We start from the raw sequence: 24576 nt of genomic DNA, 5'->3' as shown, positions 1-24576 counted from the left end.
TTTGGCCTGCCCTACTAAAAGTGTCTAGTTTCGCCTATGAATATATATACACTTAAGATTTATATTATTAGAAAATATAATAATTTTATTTTTTAAGTTAATAATTACCTACATAATTTTTAACACTTGTCTTATTGTCGTATACTCGCATGAACTGCTTTTCATACCATTTTTATGTGAATATATAGTCACTCTGCTGCTTTGCACTTTGTACATTGGTTATATACATAGGCATGCGCAGACCTGAATTTCGGGGGTGCCTACAATATTTTCGGGCCCTTTTCTTAATTTGGGCCCTCTCTTAACAAGACATAGTATTAGCATTTGTACATAGTACATATTTTAATAAATTATAATGCCTGAATAAACATAACTTAAATTATATCACATATTAATCAGTAGTATATTACTAATAGCAAGTTATAAAATATTTCATTAGATAAGTTGGATCTAAAATCTATTTTCAAGATAATTGCAATATATTTTTTTTATTATTTTTACTTTTGTAGTCAATAACATCTAGCTGTTATAATCATAATAAGTTTCACCACGAAAATTTAAAATATTTTATGTTGTATTATTTTTTTTATCCCAAAATATATTTTTTTTTACAACATATTTTAGAAAAAATATAATTTTTATTCTAGTAACATTAGTTGAAATACGGACTCCATATATGCTATAGGACTTAAATTTTAGGGCCCCAATTACACGTCAGGGGTGCCCAGGTACACCCGGAACCCCCTGTGCGCACGCCTATGGTTGTATATTGTATAATTTCCGTGCTGCCTCTCAGAATGAAATACTGAAATACATATTAAATTATTAGAATTAAAATTGGTTGTAATCGTTGTATGATATGCAATACTTTAGAATTTTGTATAGTAGATAATTTAATTTTAATTTCTTAAAATGTTTAAAAAAATAATGATTTGTTTCATACAATGTACCTATATTACGAATATTTGATTGGTACCAGAAGTCCAGAATTCTTATGTTAGAAATGCTATAGCTTATTTTATATTGGTATTTGGCGGATTGAAAACTTTAATTGGAGGCTGGCGCAATGCCACTAATGCCAGGTATAATTCATTAATTGTAAGGTGTTTTTATACGTATAATATACATAGCAATCATACCAAATGACATTTGCAACTATGCAAGTATATGCACTACTGCAGTGTATACACTAGATATCCTAGATAATATTTAGATATATTTAGATATTTAGGCTCTCTAGTATACACTATAAAGACTCATATTATAAAATTATCTATAGTCTATACTGACATAGACCATTATATTTGATAGTGTCATAATTTATCAATACCTCTAGACATTTTAGTACTACGGCTTAGGACCTATCTATACAGCAATAGATAATAGTTATATCTTATATACTTATATATCAGAAATGTTTGGCTAGGTATGTATCTTTAGGATAAAATGCTATTGCTATATAATACATATATTATGTAATAAAGTAATAGAACAAATTGTAGTAGATCTAATATGCTGGTTGATCTATTATTATGGGTATTAAATCTAAATTGGATGACGATCTAAATGGAGAACTGGAGAAGGACTGGTGCGGAGTAATTAGTGTAGATGTACGTCTATAATATAGAGTGGGTATAAGTGTTAAATCATGTACTAATACTATTATTATACACGATTCGGTCATTCGATCACGCCGTACAACCACTGTCGTCTGTCGTGCTAAATATGCGGGCGGGCAAGTTGCAGCAGCAGCTGGTGCCCTCGAGGCCTCGACAGTCGACACCGCCGCGCTATAATCGTTCGATTCGGAGTGGTCCGGTGCAACGCGCACATCAGAATGCGTTTCGAAAGGTCAACGCGCCCAAAAATAATGGTACCGTTGCGCGGCGTTGCGTTGCGTGCCGGTCCGACTCGCGTTGTCGAAATTCCCTCGTCAACAGCGCGCAGCGTATGAGATTATACGACGTCCGAACTCCAAACGTTCGTGATACCGCGGGTAACGAAATAAGAAAAAAAACTAGGTATTCTTCAGTGGCTAACACCGAGCTCCGGACGACGGAGGTAATTAACAAATTACCAAAACAGGAAATACGCGACGAAAGAAACGTAAAAGAAAAGACGTTGCGCGGCTGTTACACGTGCGTCGAATTGTTGATCCTATCAGTCGTGATGGACGCATCGGGTGACTGGTCAGTCGGTCTCGGGATGGCGCGGGGTACCTGAATACATTGACGTCGTCCGAGGCACTGCATACAACGTACTGATCGCAAACAACAGTATAATAATTAATTCCGGTGAGTAAATAATGTATAGTTAGTAGTTTCTGCATCCATAACAACGTTGCATCCAAACGATTAACTGTTGCGACGTTCGCGTCGGTCACCCACCCGTAGTCACCAATAGTGGTCAGATATGGTTTTTGTTTTTATTGGCTCACATATTTTGTCAAACTGTTTCTACACTGATCGTTGGTTGACTATTTAGTTACTACCATGGGCGCTTGCCTCAATGCAGAAAATTCAATTGCACACATAATGTTTGATTAAGTTAAATACAATGCTAACTTTGTAATGCTGTACTCAAAAACGAAATATTTATTTTAACTTTGAATGTATTCTCATGATTAATTGCAATTTCAATAAGTAATAGTATAGTTTTTAATGATGTGTTAATATTATTGTAGAATATAATGACTGAATCGATCAATTATTTAAATGTATGGTGTATATGTAGGTAGAATTAGTTGTTTGAGCTAGAATTTTGGTATTGTAGAAGGTACTAAAATTTAATTTTAATTTGTTCATAGGTATATTTATTGGTAAACAAAACACAGCTCATATATCTTTTAAATTCTATTTAAAATGTAAAAAATTAGTATATTACTAATGTATTGTATATACTAGTATAATATTATCAATAATTAATAGTTTAAAAACAAAATATTCTGTTGTTATTTATTGTAGTGTACCTATTGAAATACTATAATTTATGGTTTTTGCATTATTGAGAGGCTGATATTGGATGAATAGTTAGGTAATAATCTGTTAGTATTATGAAATAAACTGTAATTGTGTTATGTTTGAATTTTGATATTTACTGTTAATTACTTTTAATTTTTTAAAAGTATTCTAAGATTTAATGTACTTATATTTTATATGATTATAGTAGTATCTATTATTAATTGTTATTTATTTAATTTAGTACTACAACTCCTAAAAATATTTGCTTTTTCAATAATAAACTACTTTTTTTTTCTTGATAAAAATAAAAATAACCAATATTTTGATGTAATGGTTCTTAAAATTATTAGTTAGTAATAAAAAGAAAGACTAATAAACAAATTATAAAATATTAATAAATATAAATACACAGTTGTTGTATTTATATTCAATTAAATCAATTACTGTTTTACATAATTAAAAGGAGGTTTATGAGTTCCTAGGTGCATTATTTATGAATTATAATTATTAAGAATTATGATAAAAAAATCTGGATGTTGATTTAAAATATATCGTTTTCTTTAATTATTTTGATCTTTGTGAACTGTGTTCTAGGTTATAAATGTCATAATTATTCATGTAGGATATCTATGAAAAAATAAAAAAATGTATTTAAATTAATTATTATTGATACAATTTTATAAAAATAAGTCGAGTCTATTTATTTGATGATTTTTTTTTTAAATTTATTGTTTTCAGTTTTTTTAAAAAGTTATTGAATCTGTATCATTGTTTATCTGTATAGCTTGAATTAGTTACTTTATTTTTTTTCGGTTTAGTCATTGGAGCTAAACATTTGAAATTATAATTCCATCATTCATATTTAGTCTGATTAAATAAATAATAAAAAAAATTTGAGTATTTTTTTTAAGTTATATTAATAAATTGTACTCTGAATTTGATTTTTATCAACTATAACATTTAGAACGGTTAATTTAAAAATTTTTGAAACAACCATTTTTTAACTAAGAAGTCCCTATATATATTTATTATTTTAGTTTGATTTTAGTTTAACTTTTTATAACCCACCAATAATTTAATTACATAATCTTAAGTGTTTGAAATATAACTTAACATTTTGTTCTTTAATAACTAATATATTTACTTATCAGACAGTTTTGTGTTTTTTATGTGTTGAATAATTAAAAGTGCTTAATTTATAACTTTAGAAGATTATAAACTTATCAAAATAAATTAAAACATGATAAAATTTGGACATCCTCCAGTTGTTAATTTTTTGGTTGGTTAGGAATTCAGCAAAATTTAATATTAACTTATTCACAAATACAAATGGTACTTTATATAGACATAATATTAACTAAGTATGTTCAAGTCTTTTTTCTTTAATATTGCAGTTATTAAAAATCTGTTTTTTAGCATTGATAATGAAGATGTGTCCTATAGTGATACAATTTTTTTTCAGTAAATTATTTAGTGAACATATAATGTTTTAAAATCAAACTTTAAACTATTAGTTTTTGAGTTATTTAACTTTGTTAATAGGTGGATGACAATGAATTTAGAAAATATGAGGGCTATGGCGAATTATACATATTTTAGTAATAAATATTAATCTATCTACATTTATAATTTGTAAAAATGATCAAAGTATAATAAATCCAAGATCCAATATTCCATTTTCAAAGACTTAATCTTAATAGAAATATTTTATTAACTCAAAAATTACTCATTTGAATTTTGGATTAGGTACTTTTTTTTTTTAAAGATGAATTACAAATAATTTTAATTAAAAAAGGGTTTTATTTGTAAAATAGAAATTTGTATCTTCACAGGATACTCCTTAAGTATTACAAAAACACTTAAAATAAATTGTATTTAACTATAGTAAAAAGGAGGCAAAATAAGCTTGGCAAATTAATCTATTTATAGTTTTTATTGAAAAATAAAACATATAATTTCATCATCCTTAGAGACTTTAGAAAGTTATTGTTACTGATAAATATATTGGTATTAGTTTCTAAACTATGTATTTATTAGGAAGTATTTAGTATAGAATATAATATTATGTCTGCGATAATAATATTATGTTTTATGTTTGTATCATGATTAAATGTAATCTACGTTATTATTAGAATATGTTTTAAGTAATTAAAAATCATTTTTTGTTTTTCATTAAGTGTTATAAATATATATTTTATTAAATATGATTGTTATAAATGAGTTTATAATGTATAAAAAGTGAATATTTATTGAATTTTAATTTTTACATTAGAGTTATAAAATAAAAAATATAGATATTGCATACATTGAGTAAATCTCTTAGCATAATTTAATTCTATGATGTATTAAATTAAATTTCATTTTATGTATTCAATTTTAAAATAAAATCTTTTAATTTTTACATTAAGTTATGACTAGGTTAATTTGGAAGGCTGTAGAATAACACTTACCTATTTAAATTTGGTTATTTATTATGAAATTAATTAATAATAAACATAAATAACTTTTATGTTTATAGACAAGACATATTTAAGTTGTAGAGTTTCTAAGATTAGTATAATATATTTAATACTAGAATTTAATAAACCTGATGTACAAGTACAATCATGGATGTATTTAGGTTAGGTTTTTATGTAGGAATTATTGCTTCGACTTAAGATATATTTCTTATCACTTATCATTTATTTACTTATATACTACTATTGATACTAATTTTCATTATTCTCTTGGTTTAATGTCTAATAATTTTTGTCTATTTTTTAATCTATTATGATATAATAGTTTTAAAAAAATGAACACATATATAATAGTTCCTATGTATTGAAAACTGAAACCACCCTATCACATATCAATATTTCATATTTTTAAGGCCCAATAAATTGCATGGTTTGTTCTGGTAAACTTGTGACTTATTGTATTCCCATAGGAAAAAATCACACAATGTCAAATTGCAAGATCGAAGTGGGTAGGTTTGGTGTTTGGACGTGTTCTCTACAAACTTGATGGGCAATATGTGATTGGGTGATGAAAAATTTCATGGACTAAGTGATTGCATGTAGGGCTAGTAGGGGGGCATATGCCCGATATTATTTTTTCATGTTCAAACCTCAACCTCTTCTGAAGAAAATGATGTTTTTTTTGCATAAATAAATTTGATCTATTGCAGTTTTAAATCCTGCATTCTTTTGGAGACACTCGTTAGTTATTTAATAAATAATCATAATAAGCCATTCATGATTTTTTAATCCTTTTCTTTAGTTTATGCTTTATATTTTTATATATTTATATTTTATATGTATTTAACTATCTATTATTTATTACTTGTATGTTTCCACACAGTTCAATATTTGTTTGAGTTCATTATCTTGAGTTAGAATCTCATTTTATAATTTAAAGACATTTTTTAATTTTATAAGCATTTAACAATTGGATGGTCTGGATGTAAAAACATATTATTTAATATTGTAAAAAAAATATATCATAAATTAAGTGCTTAATATAGTATAGGTCTTTAATCCTTAAAGTTTAAGTTATCATTTACTGATTTCAATTCTTAGTTTTATTAAATTAAACTATGATATTAAACATATATTTTACTTACTATTTTTTAAAGTAGATTTAATTAAAAAGCATAGCAAAAATTATGATATATTTCATTGGTATGTGAATTACCTCAGGTAATATATTTTTTACACAAAATTCAATTTCAGTTACTTTAAGTATAATATATCAACTATAAAGTATAAATATAATTTATATAAATGTATATATTTTTAGATTTTTTAGTTGCCAAGTCACGGGAATGCCATGTCGGAAGTTGTGACTGATATAAAACTTTTATCAGGTAATATAGTTCAATTTTATATTTTTATTAATTACATATTTTTCATTTTTTTTTTTTTATTAAATTTCTTAGGCGATAATCGACTGAGACAGTTGGAAGCATTATTTTTAGGAGGTCCAATACAAGGACAAGGAAAATGCTTCAGTATTGAAACCCTTTTAGATGTCTTGCTTGTATTATATGATGAATGTAATAATTCATCGTTACGCAGAGAAAAGACTGTATCTGATTTTATAGAATTTGGTATGTATTAATTATTGATTATTGATTATTGATAAAAAATAATAGATATCTGCAATTTTTTTATTTTTACAAATTCGTTCTTATTAATTATTAGCACTGAATTATACCGAAGTGTTTTGTCAGTTGTTGTGGTTCTTTCTTGATCACGCCTTTAAATTTTTTTAATATATTAAATAAATAAATGTTATCACTTACGTTTATTGTGTCGCATATTATATTATGTACAGCTCATAGAATGATTGAAATTAAAAAAGAAAAAAAACTGATCATTTAGACTATTACTTAAAATAATATTTTAAATATGTGTTTTACTTATAATTATAGTAAAACCTGTGGCATTATGTGTTAAGTCATTGCGTTTGACTAGAGATGATTTTGAGACCATCAAAGTAATTGGCCGTGGGGCTTTTGGAGAAGTATGTGTTGTACATATGAAAGGAACAGATAAAGTATATGCTATGAAAATTCTTAATAAATGGGAGATGCTTAAAAGAGCTGAAACAGCATGTTTTCAAGTAAATTAATGTTTTGAATACTAATATGATAAAATGTTAAATAATTATTTATATATTAAATGAATTTTCAGGAAGAAAGAGATGTTTTGGTGTATGGTGATCGTAGATGGATAACTAACTTACATTATGCTTTTCAAGATGAAACAAACTTGGTAATTTTTTAAATATTATAAAATACAATTAAAAGAATATACCTATACAAGTTATAAACCATTTATATTGCTTATAACTTGATAATTAAAATTTAATATCCTATTAAATATAATAAATGGTTTTTGAACGGTACTAAGATTGACAACAAATTTTTAAAAATGTTGTTTATGATTAGCATATATATATATATTTATACACAGTTAAATATCTCCAACTAGTATCATAGTAAATTTGTGTTTAGTAAAAGCATTGTTGAGTCACTATTTTTATCATTGATATATCTTTATATGTAGATTGATCTTTCATCTCAAAATTATGTTATTAAACACAACTGTGTAAAATATTACAATTTTTAAATGCTTATAATTAATTTTAAAATTTAAATATTAATAAAATCATACTTAATAGTTAATACCCTTTATATACCTTTAACTTTAATAGCTAAATTGTGTATCCCTTCTAATAATCTATTTCACACCGTTAAAAGTTGTAATAGGTTTTATTTTGAAAAGTTTAGTTTGAAATTATTTACTTGTATTTTAACTTTTAATGTGTAGTATGATTATAATTTAAATCAATTTTTTCATTAAAAATGTATTTCAGTATCTTGTTATGGATTATTATTGCGGAGGAGATTTATTGACTTTATTGAGCAAATTTTTTGATCGCCTTCCTGAAGACATGGCTAGATTTTATATTGCTGAAATGATATTAGCAATTAATTCAATTCATGATTTACATTATGTTCATAGGTGAGTTATAACATTTTTTTAGAAATGTATTAAACAACCAAAGTAGAGTTTCATTGTTGCATGAAAATAAAATGCTAAAATTAGATTTATTGAATAGTAATTAAATAAAAACTCTATTTCTTTGTTATTGATACATTGAGTCAAAGTATATAACTAATGTATATACTGATAAAATTTTCACTTCATGGTTGTTATTTGTATTGATTAGAAGCCATATTTTCTAAGGTTTACAAAAAAATTATAGACTTGATTTTAGTTTTGTGTTTGTTCAATATTGATCTTAATGTAGCTCATTTAAATCTGTAAAATTAATATACAATACCACTTTGTAAAAAATATTATTTAATATTAACAAACAAATTAAGTTGTATACTCAATGTATTAAATATTTCTAAGAAACCAAATATATAATATAATAATCGGAATCAGCAGATTTTTATGTATTTTAACAAATACAGTAAATGTCTTACCTTTACATTTGATAATTGGTCATTTACATATTTAATTGAATATTGAAAATCTGTGTCATATTATTATTGTATTATTGCCAATAACTTACTTGTATTGTATGTTATGTATAAATAAATTATATATGATATAATATGAATATTATAATGAAAAAGAACTGTTATTAAAAATTATTTCAGATTCCAAAAATTGATTCTATAATGTCAAAAATATATTAGAAAAATAAATTTTAAATATGCAAAGTTAAATAAAGTTATTTAGATTCATATTTGTTAATACAACACATTTTTTACTAAGAAAATTATCATTTAAAATGTAGTAAATAGAAATTTATTTAGAATCTAATAATATAGTATTAAATTTACAGAGATATTAAGCCTGATAATGTATTATTGGATGCTAATGGTCATATACGTTTGGCTGATTTTGGATCATGCTTAAAAGTGGGTTCAAATGGTTTTGTTGAAAGCAATGTTGCTGTTGGCACACCAGATTATATATCTCCTGAAATATTACAAGCTATTGAAGATGGACAAGGTTGTTATGGACGAGAATGTGATTGGTGGTCATTGGGAGTATGTATGTACGAAATGATTTATGGAGAAACTCCATTTTATGCTGAATCTCTTGTACATACTTATGCTAAAATAATGAATCACAAGGTAATTATATTTATTTTTTAAAGAATTTATCTTATATTTCTCTTCCAATTGTATTAAATTAACATTTTGAAGTATTGTAAAAACTTAACACTGATTATAATGAATTTCAAAGGTATAATATTATTTTTATTTTTCATTGTTTATTTTGATATTATATAATTATAATTTTATAAATGTCAGTATTATATTTTATTTCAATATTTATTAATTTTTAATTTATATATTCAATTATTTATACTAATTCATGAATAGTTACAAATTTATTACAAGATTCATTATTTCTTTCTTTTGCTAATTTTTATCTTATAGATATAGTAATCTGAACGACCCAAAATGTGCGGCCAATAATAATTAATATCATATTTTACTTGCTTTTTATTAACTAATTTAACTATAACTATTGAGAATATACACTAATTTTACATTATATATTATTTGTGTAGTGTCTTATATTTGTTATTTTTTATAATAGATGTATTCATTTTCTTTGATTGATAAATATTTGTCAAAATTAAATTAATTTTTATCCTAATTTTCTTCTACTATATAATTTCATGACTTTTATATTTCAACATTTGACAAATTGAGATTTTAATTGTTATGATCAACAAAAAAATAATTATTTTCCAATCTATGTTCTAGAATTGTTTTGATTTCCCAAATGATCAAGAAGTACAAGTTTCCGAAGAAGCAAAAGATTTAATGAAAAAACTCATTTGTAGTGCTGAACAAAGATTAGGACAAACTGGCATCAATGACTTCAAAGTAAGTTAAATTATAATACTCATAATAATTTTAATAATTATAATTTTATTTTAAAATTAAATTTTCCAGGAACATAATTGGTTTATTGGTGTAGATTGGGATACTATTAGAGACAGTGTAGCGCCATATATTCCTGAAGTGTCTAGTCCAACTGATACCAGCCATTTTGATGTTGAAGAAATTGATATTAAAACTGATATATTTCCTCCTACTCCTTCAAATCCTATATTTTCTGCTCTACATTTACCTTTTATTGGTTTTACTTTTACTCAAAATAGCTTTGTATCAGATCTTGGATCTATTGGAAAGTCACTTTCATCGGGAAAAACAACTAAAAGAATGCGATCTCAAGAAGGAAAAAGTGAAGTAGAAGGTTGAAATAATATTATTTGATTTTTTTACTAATTTAACTTTGAAATAGTTCATCAGTATTTCTTTGTTAATTAATACTATTGAAAAGTTTACTGGAATATATAGTATTCAATATTTTTTTTCTGTGTTATGAATTATTGTTAATAAAATACAAAAGCTAGGTCATTTTTAGTTTAGTTTTATTGCTTAAGTTATATTAAACAATAGAATACTAGTTCTATAATAATTTACAAAGGTACAATTTCTTGGCAATGTTTAACACTAATTAATTGCTTGGGATATAGTCAGTGTTAGATGCAGCAGGAAGGCAGCCACTGTTTTACTGTCTGTTGAGTCTAGATGCAACAATAAAATTGTAAAGAAGTATATTTTTGATTCAATGTTTTAAAGTCTAAGAAATAAAAATAATAATATTTTATAATGATTTGATACTGTATCACATATACATATACCCACATTTTAATTTTAAAATAAATCAATATAATATCAAATAAAATATGTTTTATTTGTTTTATTTTTACAATTAATTTTTAATATAATTTAAAGAACTGGAGGATATATCATTGTATTAATAAATTTACTCAAGTAAAAATGAAAAACAGAATGTCAACTTTTAAGATGTAGTCCTTACTAAAGACAGATTATTTTCAATTACAACATAGTTTTATAAACTAAATAAAATAAATAAATTAATATAATATAATTTACTATATATAAATATTAATTCACATTATATTCATGTTTAGATTCCGAAGATCAATTAAAAAAATATAAAGAAAATAAAAAAATTCATAATGCTTCTTTTAGTGATGAAAATGAATTGGATATTATAATAAAAAAATTTCAACAAGAAAAAGAAGAACTCCAAAAAGTAAGTAATTGATTATAACCTTAAATTTTTATTTTTATATTTTTTTTTGATTGGGTATTTAGTATTTATTATTAATAAAAAAAATCAACGGTCTATCCTAATTGACGAGTGGAACAATAAATTTGGTTTAATAACCACATCTAGCCTGCATAATATAGCAATAATTATTTAGTATAATCAACAAAAAATGTATTTATTTATAAATAAAATATAAAGATCCTACAAAATTGCATTTATACAAATATTGATTGATAGTTTACTATCAATCAATATTTGTAAAGTATTAAATACTAAATGCTTAGAAAACATTTTAAGTATAAATTAGTAAATTACAACTATTGTTCTATTGAGTTTAATGTAAAAATTATAATTACTATTGTTTGAAATATAAAACACTATTATTTCTTAATTCAAAATGTAAGTTAAAACATTTTAGTAATATTAGTTACAAATGCAGTTAAAAATTTCTTTTATTTTTAATACTTTTAAATTGTTTAGTGTAATACAGTTAACATTTTATTTTTAGGAAAAACAAGAAACACAAGAAAAATTAAAAGCTCAAGAAATAGAATTAATGGATGCCATGGGACAAAAGAATAATGCTATGACTGAATATGGTCATGTTACTAATAAGTATGTGTATAATATTAATTCTGCTGATTAAGAAGAATATTTTCTTGTGATGTTAGTGGTTTATAATTGTTTCAATTATTTTAGGTTATCTGAACTCAGACAACATAAACAAAAGCTCTCTAGGCTTGTTAGAGATAAAGAGGAAGAATTAGAAGAGGCTATGTCAAAAATAGATATATTACGTCAAGAAGTTCGTCGTTCAGAAAAAGTTCGTAGAGAACTTGAAAGTCGATTAGAAGAATCTATAGCTGAAGTTATTAATGAACGTAAACTGCGTGAAAAAAATGAAGAAATGTACCATCAAGTAAATAAATTATTTGTAATATTAATTGATATGAAGATAACTTTATAATAAAAATATTATTTTTAGTATAAGAGTGAAATTGAACGATCTAATCCACCGTCATTTGCTAGCAATAATTTTGAAACTAATGAAAATGCTAACCAAAGAGCAATGCAAGAAATAATTCGGTATGTAAAATATAAAAAAAAATTAACACTTGACGTACCTATATAATGTGAACTTAAAATATTTTTTTATTTATTATAAAACTATAAAGAAATATTTTAGATTCAGGACTCGTTGTAAAAGCAATGATATGTATTTTTCAAAAAAATTTTTTGAAGACCTTTCATGTTTTGGTATGCTAACCACCGGGAATAAAATTTCATGTTTAAAATCTTAGATTTCATAATTAAAAACAATTTAATAACTAAATTATTAAATTAAATAAATTAATAAGTATCTGAGAATCTGTAATCCTAACCTATATTAGAAATAAAACAGTATTAAATAATATCTTATAATTCGTTAAAACAGGATTCTTATATTTTTGTCAGTTAAGTTTACATTTAAAAGTGTATATCAGAATTCTGCAAAATGTATGGTTCCATATTTATATTTTTTGAAGCTCTGTTTCTATGTATAATCTATACTAATGGTTCTCAACCTTTTTGTTTTCATTTTTATGGTGTTATTATTAATGTCTACCTCGTTAGTTTCATAAAATGATGAAAAAGATTGAAACATCTCATAATTTCCTTCCCGAATACGAGTTATCCACAGCTGTATTATTTTTTTAAATGCATAAACTTTATTATACATTGTGAAAATTGTTGTAAGCGGACCTTGTAAACTTAAATTAAGAGTATTTATCATGTTAAAATAAAATATCAGATAAGTAAGTAAATTTTGTGATCCATTCAGTATTGTGTATGAATAAGATATAATTGCTTTTTTTTTTTAACTAAAAATAATTCGATTTCTTTTCTTAACTCAACAAATTTAGCCAAGACTTTACCGAGGGATGACCACCAAACTTTTGCATGCATTAATAAAAGAGAATGCCTAGATCCTATTTCCTCTCATAGAATTGAAAATAACCTTGAATTAAAGGCATTGCATTTTATAAAATTAATTATTTTAACTTTCTCACTCAATACTTCATTCAAATCTGGTGACATTTCAGTCGCAATTGAAAACCGGTTTTGTTATTTTGTAATTTGTACGACTAGTTTATAATCAATGATGTCAGAATCTAATAACAAATACTTACAAATAAATATTTCCAAGTGTGAAGTCTGGTTACAATATATAAGGTTTAACTTTATCGTTTAACCACTACTCTGGAAATATAATTTTTCCAATATTATATAGACCGGCATCTTTTTTTTATCATGGCGGTTGAGAACCACTGATCTATACAATATATATTATAATATTATTTTATTATATTCTATCTATTACCACAGTAAAGTAAAATCAATAAACCTATACATTTTACTTCATATTTTGAGTTCATTAAACGTTAACTCACAATATTAAACTTTTCATTATAGTTCATCTATCTAATATTATGATTTTTTTTAAATAGTATAATATTATGATAAAAGTAAATTTATAATTATTTACAATAGTCTAAGTGAAATGTGCAAGTATAAAAATGTTCAACTACAATTATACTAATAATTAGTGTATAGTTTATCTTTCCTAATAAAATTGAAGTTACAAAAAAAATATTAAAATAAAATTTTATATATTATTCAAGAAATCTTTACTTGTAACATCTTCATCATATTGATATTATATAAGGTGGTAAGCAATGACATACCAAGAGCCATGTATTTGTTTTTTGCTCCCTACTTTTATAGCATTTTTGATAATATTTTTATTGTACCAAATGCTGAAAAATGAAATATTTCAATCCCTAATGATCGCAGGAACATTTGTGTTTGTACGATTGAATGCTATAAATGTTGGTAGTTATATTTTGTTGTAATATACACAATGTAGCTTAGTTCTTTGTGCCTTTTTCTAGTTTTATAGTAGAGTAACTTCTCGTGTTTGTTCCAAACATAAAAATGTTACGTTGTTTTATTTGGTAAATGTAAAAGTATTCTAACAAAAATATCCTATTTTATTAATTCTATTAGGTTTTGTCTCATTTACATTATGATTAAATATATGTTAATATTATACAATTAAATATGTATAATATTTAAGATGAGCTGATCATTTCTTTATGATATTAATCTACTTATAAATATTTTAATTATACAGCAAGTATAAAAAATTAATTTGTTGATTTATAAATTAATGGATGTAAATTACTTAAATAGATTGAAAGGAGAGATTGAACGGTTAGAAGTAGAATATAATGAAAATATCAGCAAGGAACAAGCAAAATATAATTTGGATACTAACAAATTGAAAGATCAAATATTTGAAAATGAAGTTATTCAAAAGTCTTTAGAAAAAGAAGTATGTTTGTCTTTGATTTGTTTATAATAGTTATTGAAATAATTTTGTTATAGTATAATTTTATAACTTTGTACTAGAGTTAATAAAACTAATATTTATATTAGTTAGATTTTGTTAAATATAAAAAAAATAATTTCAGAAAAAAGAAAGTAATGAAATAATCCGTTCAATTGAATTTGAACATAAAAGATTGAAAGATGAATTACATGTAAAAAAACAGACTATTAATCAATTAGAATCTCAAATATCAGACATAATTCAATGGTAAAAATTAAATATTCACCTTACATATTATATTATATTTTTATTTTATAAATTATATTTTTAGGATTAGTGATGAAAAAGATGCTAGAGGATATTTGCAAGTTTTGGCAGCAAAAATGAAAGAAGAATTAGAATATTTAAAACAGTGTCCAAATAATAATGGCCAATCAGCTTTAGTAAGAATAATATTTAATACATTACATTTTAATTTATTTCTTTCATTCAAATAGTTTACTTATAGTTCAAAAATATTTGGACTTTTTTTTTTTTTTTAAATTATTTTATATTAATAAAAATATATAAATTTATACAATATTTTCATTATATCAACTTAATCATTATTATTTTGATATTAGTACACTCTAATATGTATTCATTTATTTTTTGTTTTATAATTGTTGAGCATATACTTTTTTTTAGTAAAAAAGGTAATCCTTTAAATCAAAATTCAATTTTTTCCCACTATTTGACTATAAGTAATGAATATTTTGTCGATTTTATTTTATTAATTTTTATAGTTTTAAGACACCTGTTTAATTGTAGAATATTTATTAGTTATTCGTTATCTTATATAAATATAAGCATCTTAGAATCAACTATTGCCGAGTAGATGTATTTGTTATTAAAAAAATTTTATTTTATTTTTAGGATAATAGTTGGAGAAATAGAAGAAGCCAAAAACTTGATAAAATGGAACTTTTAAACCTTCAAAGTTCATTGCAGTCAGAAATTCAAGCTAAGCAATCAATAGGTGAAGAGTTAAGCAAGACTCGATCAGAATTAATTGCAATGCAAAAGTACGATTTATCTTATTTCATATATGTACTCATATTTTGTGAAAGAACATAATATCATGATTTTTGGATAGACATCGATGGGTTGGAAAAGGAGCTATAATATTCTAACAAATAATTCTAATTTATATCATACTATTAGCAATATGCTAATAATATTATTTTTTATTAAAAGTATATTAGATTTTTAGAATTTTTGCTTATACCAAAATACATATTTATGATGAATATTAAAAATGATTAGTAATTTTAATGTGAATAATTACTGGAACCTAACTTTAAGCTTTAAATTGTAAAATTACTTAAAAATATTATTTAAAATATTTTTCCATTACATTAATAAATATAAAAATTAAACTGAAACTATAATGTTAATCCATATAGTTCTAAAAATGTCTATAGATTAAATCATGATTCATGATTTAGTTTAGTAATTTTACAAGTTTGAGTTTCAATTTTGAAAGTAAAATTTTAACTTAAAAAATGTTTTTTCAATAAACAGAAATTCTAAAAAGTTACAAAAAATTATCTTGTACTATAACAAATATTTAATTTAGATGCTAGTAAAAGCATTGTCCAAGACATTCAAAGTAAAAATCCTTATTGATCTTAATTAAACTTAAGTTAACTCATTTACCTATAATAATAAATGTTTTCCATAATTTTTCAGAGAATTAAGAGATTTTCATCAGCGGTATGAATCTTTGGTATATAATATGAAAGATAAAGATGACATGATAAAGGAATTACAAAATCAGCTAGATGCCAGACAATCCTGTAAGATAAAATATTTTGATATAGTTCAATACTATAGCGTTTTCATAGTGTAGTGTCCCAGCATAGTTAATATTTACGCTTTTATTTTCTCCCAATAAATATTTATAGGTTAGAACATCTTTTGTTTCTATGCCATATAATTACAGATTACCTAAGATCTATCTAGGTTTCCTGTTATACTATATTATCATTTAAATTTTATTTTAGACTTATAAATTATATTCAGAACATTGTGTATTTTTTCAATTCCAGATTAGAATGTAACCAATTTACTAAGAAAAGCAAACAAAAAAATTATTTTATATGACTAGTCAAAAGTATAAAAATATTTAGGTAAAAATCTTATAAAAATTCATTATATATTAGATAGTGGCAAATTGTTATGGCTATACGTGGTTGACTATAACTAATTCATACAAATTTTAAAATTTCTCATTTAAAATCTGAAACTTGTTTGTGCACAAAATATTATATTCATTTGTGCCACATTATTTAATGTGTTTATATCTATGTATTATTTTATTATTTCTCAAATTATTAGCTCAGGTCTATAGAATTCAAATTATAAAAAAATATTTTTGTGCTATTTGTATCTTTATTTTTAAAAAATAAACATAAATAAATGATAGAAATTATCAACATAGAAAACTTTCTAAAATTAATCATCATATACATTCTTGATCTGCAAATTATTACTTAAGAAATCCATGTCGACTTTAAATATGATCATAACATAATTTGAAATGTTTTTCCTTTATGTAAAATTCTATGAAGTTGATAATATTTATTCTAATCTTGATTTGTTAAGCAGTCCATTATTACGAGAGTATTAAAATAATAATTTATTGGTCGGTAAATGGCTTAAATATTTTTTGGTTTCCATTATTTGCCTAGTAAAAAATTGAGATATAACTTATTTTAGAAATTTTGGTCTAGGATGATGAATTAAGACTTATCTAATTATGCCTTTAAATCATATATTAAACTAAAATTATAAACAACCAAGACAAATAGAGCTGAAGTTCTGTATAAACAATGTAATAATGAAAATGTATATCCATAATTTGTGTGCCAATGAGTAATTGTATTAAAAATAATCCGAAATAATAAAACTTGTGCAAATAAACTTATTCTCAGTAGATGTGCACAAACTAGGATTGCCCGTGTAGTTTGTCTGCCAATTATGTTCAGAGTATGGTGGTTTATCTATTGTATACATGTTTAAGTTTCCTATTAAATGTGCAAATTTGCACAGCTTAAATAATGTTTTTAATTTTTACTTTAATTGATTTTTCAGCAACCATATTATGGAATATATTTTAATATTTCAATTAAAAATTCTAATACAGGCTTCTAAAATAGGATATTAATTAGTAAATATTTATTTATAATGTAGTATCTATTAAATAAATAGTTGATAGTTATTATTTAAGTTAATTAGATTATTAGTGTGGTATAAAAATAATTTCATTACTTAATCTATTTAATTTGAATGTCCCTTTTAATTAATGGTTTTAACAGATGTAATCGACATTATGGTGGAAACATAGTTTATGCATCTAGCTTTAATACTTAGATATCTTAAGAAAATTGGTATTTGAAACTTGATCCTTGATATTTTCACTATGAGGTCCCACTTACAAGTTAAAGTTATACTTCATTTAACTTCTATTGCGGGATTAAATTATAATTCATGAATATAGATAATATGCGTATGTCTTCAATCTACAGTTCATTCTATAGTCTCCTCTTATTCAACATCAATAAAAAAGGCAATGAGCTATCTAATACCTCATTGAACTATAAAAGTCTAACTACTCTACTTAAAAATATTCAAATATTTAATATTATTTATAATTAATAAAAAAAAAAAATATATGTGTAGTTTGGCTTAACATTTTAAACTATTATGCGATAGATATTGATTCTTTATTTGTTGGCTCATCATATTAGAAATGATTATAAACATTTAAAACTGTACAAAGTTATCTTTTATAATCTATGCTGTAACAATTATTACTATAACGATTATAATAATTTGTTTTATTTAATTAGGCAAGTTGCCTTTGTTTATTGGATTATCGAGTTGTGTTTGGGGGCTCGTCATTATCTTATTTCAATACTATTTCTGACTAGAACTTCTTTTGTCAATAGGTTTGTAATGATTAGATTAATGTGTGAAATCATCTAGCTGTTAACCTTAACATAATTGTTTTATTAACACCACTGACTAGAAGTTTGAAGGAAGTTACCTAATTATTGAGACATTCATTTTAATGTAATTTTTATTAATTTAAGTAATAATTGCTAGACTTGTGTATAATATGTGTCAAATTGTAGTGTGATTATTGATAAGATGCAATGTAGTGTGTATACATTTTATATAATTACCTAATCTCAGTTTGAAGAAATAGTAGAACACAATAAAACTATAAATAAATTAGATAATAATAAAAGTAAATATAAATAAATTATTTATTATTATATTAATTTTATGTGCATGAAATAGCATCATTTCTGCCATCAAAATTTTTTATTTATGTTAAGGTCATTACACACTTAACAAATAAATCATTTATATATATTTACCTTATTTTTAAATTAAACAACTATAAATTGTTTTAATTTTATCCTTAGTACAAATATATTTATGTATTAATTATTTGTCAATAAATAAAATATTCCAATTATTTTTTTGATTTCAAAATACTAGTTACTAATTAAAACATTAATTAAAAACAAATTTTGAATTTGAATGTTCAAACTTGAAATTAAAATATTTTTAAATTTGTCATCGATTCTTATATCTGAATATAATCAATTCATATTAAATATTATTTTATTATCCTTTTAGAGTTATAAAATAATTGTATGTTTAAGTTTTTAGTTATTGTGTTAATTAAATATGTTTTAATTTTTACTAAATCTAGATTTTAATTACAATGTTTCTATTTATTATTTTTTTGTGTTATAATTAATTATTTTACAGTTTTAGGTCAATCTTCATGTTCACCACTATCCTATTTAGATCACTTTTTAAATGAATCTGCAACTGGAAATAGTAATAAATCTAATTTAAATGATAGTATTGATAGTTATGACAGAAGTTTTGATGACAATAAAGCACTGTCAATTAGAAAGTCTAGCTTTTCAGATTTCAATAACACAGTCAGTGGCTTATATTATTATTTAATTTTATTGTTTAATATATTTTTATTATTTAATATTTATATTTTAGAACCCTAACAGTTTAATTTCTGAAAAAGGAAAATGTCATCAGTTTGTAGTTCGAACATTTTCTTCTCCAACTAAATGCAACCATTGTACATCATTGATGGTTGGTCTTGTTCGGCAAGGTGTAATATGTGAGGTGTGTGGATTTGTGTGCCACACCATTTGTTCAGATAAAGTACCATTGCTTTGTCCAGTGCCACCTGATCAAAGTATTTATCTATATTTTACATATATAACATTTATATAAAAAAAACTTATTAAATATACAATTATTATTTTAGCAAAACGACCATTAGGAATAGATCCCACACGAGGTATAGGTACTGCTTATGAAGGTTATGTCAAAGTGCCAAGATCTGGTGGTGTTAAAAAAGGATGGGTGAGACAGTTTGTGGTAGTGTGCGATTTCAAATTATTTCTTTATGACATTTCGCAAGATCGAAATGCTTTACCTGCAGTAACTGTATCTCAAGTGTTAGATATGCGTGATCCAGAATTTGCAGTCTCTTCTGTAAGAGAATCTGATGTTATTCATGCTGGAAAAAAAGATATCCCTTGTATCTTTCGTGTATGTGTTTTGTCAGATTTTGAATTATTTATAAATCCATTGTTTGATTTTTAATTTATTAATTTTTTTAGATAACTACTTCACTTTTAGATCCACCTGGAGTCAAAAATCAAACACTAATGTTAGCCGACACAGAAAGTGAAAAAAATAAATGGATTGTTGCTCTAAGTGAATTACATAGAATCTTGAAAAGGAATAATTTACCCAATACGACGGTAGTAAGAGTTCAAATTATATATTTTTAATTTAAGTTTTTATCTCAAATAGTTATTGTTCTCGTTAATTTAGATATTTAAAGCAAAAGAACTCGTGGATAATACAATTTCAATTACCAAAAATGCCATGGCTAGTGCTATAATTGATCCCGATCGTTTAGTAATAGGAACTGAAGATGGTTTGTACTGTATAGATTTAGATCAATTAGGTGTGTATTGTTTTATAAATATAAATATATTTTGTTACACAACTTTAAAATATATAATTTTACCTAATTTCTGTTAATCCTTCATTAGAAATCGCCAAAATTGGAGAAGCAAAGAAAATTTTTCAAATAGATTATATAGCAGAAGAGCAACTTATTGTTGTATTATCTGGTAAACAAAGACAAGTTCGTTTAATTCCAGTCCGTGCTTTAGATGGAGATGATGTGGAATGGGTTAAAGTAGTTGAAAGTAAAGGTTGTATCACATTTTGCACTGGGCTGATGAAGAAGTATCCTGGTATGACAAATCTTCAGTACTGTTTGTGTATAGCTGTAAAACGACAGGTAAAATAAAGAAATCCTTAAGAGGATTTTGTACTGGTATGTCTTGACTTAGTTATACTAACAGCAAATATTACATTGAGAAGAATACTTTTACTCTATTATTTTTTAATATTTGAGTTAATTGACCTGTTATCAATCGTAAAGATAAAAATATTGTCTAGGGCACCTTGTTATTTTTTTATTTTTTTTATTTCAGAACAAGTTATGAGTATTTTAAAATGTAAAGTATTATTAATTATTTAATTAATATATCTTTCTTATTTATATAAAAAATATTGTGCGTTTGTTAGTACTTTTTAGTCCTAGAAACCACAAAAGCTTTTTCTTTCAATTTTAAATACTCAAAACTCTAATTAAAATATTTAAAAAAAAATACTCTGATAATATTTTTACCTAGAAATATGATAATTGGTCAATTCAGTCTTATTATTAAAAATAACAGTAAATTTATAAGTAAAACAAAGTCAGCATATTTAGGTACGATATTCTCTTAACTTATTTTAATTTAAATTAAAATCTATTTATTTACATTGTAGAATACTTCTCAGGTGATTATTTACGAGGTAACCAGGACTAAATTGAGGCATAAGCGACTTAGAGAAATAATGCTACCATCTACAAGCACAAAGTTTAACTGTATTTACTGATGGACGGTTATGTGTCGGCTACCATTCTGGCTTCAGTGTTTACCATATAACTGGAGATCATCATCCAATCTGTAATATTATTATTTTAGGTGAAGTATAAAGTTTTTTATTTATAATATTATTTGTTTCACAGCTTTGGTACACCCTGATAATCACATGATGGGTTTCTTATCATACTCTGCAATGGATGCAATCAAAGCAATTGAACTTCCTAGAGGAGAATTTCTTCTCATCTTCCAATCTTTAGGTATTTTTGTAGATTCTCAAGGTCGGAAATCAAGAGACAGAGAAATTATGTATCCTAGTGATCTTATTGATGCTAGTAAGTTATGTATTTTTTTAAACCTTATGGTTTATTTAATATATGAAGAATATTTTATACTTAACTTGTTGTTTAATTTCTACAGGTTATTGTGATGGTCATTTATTGATATATAGTGAAACCCATATAAATATATTTAATGCTGATAGTGGTGATTGGATTCAAACTTTGAACTTAAGAAATTCCCATCCTATTAATAATACTGGCTCATTAACTGTGTGTTATATTGATGACCTACCATGTATAATATACTTGTCCAATGTACACCAAAGTATGCTAAAAAAGTATATCAAAAAGTTTTTATAATTTGTAAAATTGAATATTATTGTTATAGGAGAACTAATCAACATCAGATGGAGAGATTTAACTGGCAGTATGTCTATTCCACGAACTAGAAGAAGGTTTTCAGTGCGTGAAGGACAAAAAGCAATTAGAGGACCTGATCGAAGGTCGAAAATAATATCAGCTCCTACTAATTTTAACCATATCAGTCATATGGGACCAGGAGATGGTATACAAATTCAAAGATTGCTTGATTTACCTACAACTGTTGAAACTGCGGATTCTATGCCTCCAACTAAAGTAATAATTATTTAATATTTATCAATAATAATGTCTACAATATAGAAAAAACTAAAATTTTTATTTATAGCCTCTTCAACCATTTACTTCTACAACTAATAAGCATTCATTTCAAATTTCACGAAGTCCATCGCAGCAACATTCCACATTGAGTGGTAATTACTTTTTTATTTTAATAAGTAATGATTAAAAAAATAGTATTAATAAAGGTTTTGATACTAATACATTTTTAAGATTTTAGTAAAAATTAATAATTAATAAAAAATATTGAAATAATTATACAATTGTATTTAAACATGTTGGTCAGGCTTGTTAAGGCTAATGAAAATTTTGTTAAAATAAATTTTATTTTACCATTCATCAACTATAATAATTCAAAGTGATGGGTTAATCACATTCTATTTAATATGTATAAAAATGTTAAATATTAAAACTAAAATAAATAAACTTACCGACATAAAAAAATAATTAAAGTCAACTGCATTTTATCTGTCAACAAAGTTTTAAATGGATATTAATAAAAAATTCAATTGTATTTATTACAATCAAAATATTATAATTTAGACAAGTTCAAAATGGCAAGAGCAAAATATGTGATTGACATGACTCGTCAGTCACCTGAAGAAAGTAAAAATTTAATATTACGATCAGATATTAATAAAACTGTTTATCATCCAATTGTTGGTAAGCTTGGCATGATTTACTATGTAGTTGTATGGACTATTGTAATATTAAATAGTACGTGTAGCATACATTAAAAGTATTACTAGCCAATAAAAAAGATTTTTAATTATTTATTTCACAACATAAATAATAGAATATAATTATAACTATTAATTTTAATTTTTTAATATAATTTGTGTTTAGTAATTTCTCCTTATTAATAACAATTTAAGAATTCTTAAATTTTTCCAATAAACTAAGCTAAAATGTTTTATTTTAATGCACGTTTAAAATAAAAATATTAATTATCTAAAATAAAATATAGTAATCCTTTGTTTTATTTATTTTAGGATCTACTGCAAAAAGATCTTACATAAAAAAGAAAACAATACTCCCACCAAGAACACCAGAATCTTTTGGATCTAACTATTCACACCATCACTCAGATACAGATCTACCACCAATGTCCCATTCATTAAATCGCAGCATTTCATCTTTAAATGAATATAAAGTAAATGATCATAATAATCATATATTATTTATAATACTTCAGACATTATTACTAATATTGTTAATAGGATCATCAGATTGGTAGTTCAAGGCATTCTGTAGCTTCAAACAACAGTAGTAATACAAGTACTCCTCCAAGTCCAAATCGTGAGCACGGATCATCTAGTTACGATAGTTAATAGTTAAATAGTATAATACATGTTTTTTTTTTATCAATATGATAGGTTAAACTATTATTATAGGTATAATGTGTTAATTAATAATGCTATAGTGTACTAACACATAAATAATTTTTTTTTATTAAAATTATTGATGGATATCTGACATCATTGTGCGATCAATTTTTTGAAATTATTAACTTGTGAAAACTAATAATGAAGTAACATTTAAGGATCTCTTTTTACTTTCTTTTTCTTTTTCTAGTTTGAATTTTGTGAATTTAATGAATTA

At 24.2% G+C, this 24576-nt stretch overlaps 1 protein-coding gene across 1 annotated transcript; it reads left to right on the top strand.

Moving 5' to 3' along the window:
- Positions 1-1976: 1976 nt before the first annotated feature.
- Positions 1977-24531, top strand: LOC113555581 (serine/threonine-protein kinase Genghis Khan). The gene is given in 33 exon segments (XM_026960020.2): positions 1977-2294; positions 6738-6804; positions 6877-7047; positions 7372-7562; positions 7634-7714; positions 8319-8467; positions 9303-9597; positions 10240-10362; positions 10432-10735; positions 11481-11605; positions 12132-12238; positions 12323-12542; positions 12609-12709; positions 14858-14999; positions 15139-15263; positions 15328-15439; positions 15912-16060; positions 16728-16834; positions 19824-20002; positions 20073-20277; positions 20350-20636; positions 20708-20854; positions 20925-21060; positions 21149-21402; positions 21939-22019; positions 22021-22120; positions 22183-22371; positions 22457-22642; positions 22706-22953; positions 23024-23108; positions 23518-23637; positions 23967-24127; positions 24195-24531. Coding segments are annotated over 32 exon segments (5028 nt in total). The 5' UTR covers positions 1977-2294; positions 6738-6767; the 3' UTR covers positions 24306-24531.
- Positions 24532-24576: the final 45 nt, after the last annotated feature.

The sequence above is a fragment of the Rhopalosiphum maidis genome, chromosome 3 (genome assembly GCF_003676215.2).
Source record: "Rhopalosiphum maidis isolate BTI-1 chromosome 3, ASM367621v3, whole genome shotgun sequence".
In the NCBI taxonomy this organism is placed as follows: Eukaryota; Metazoa; Arthropoda; class Insecta; order Hemiptera; family Aphididae; genus Rhopalosiphum; species Rhopalosiphum maidis.
Note: the sequence above shows the minus strand (reverse complement) of the source record. Positions and strands in the feature narration are given on the sequence as shown.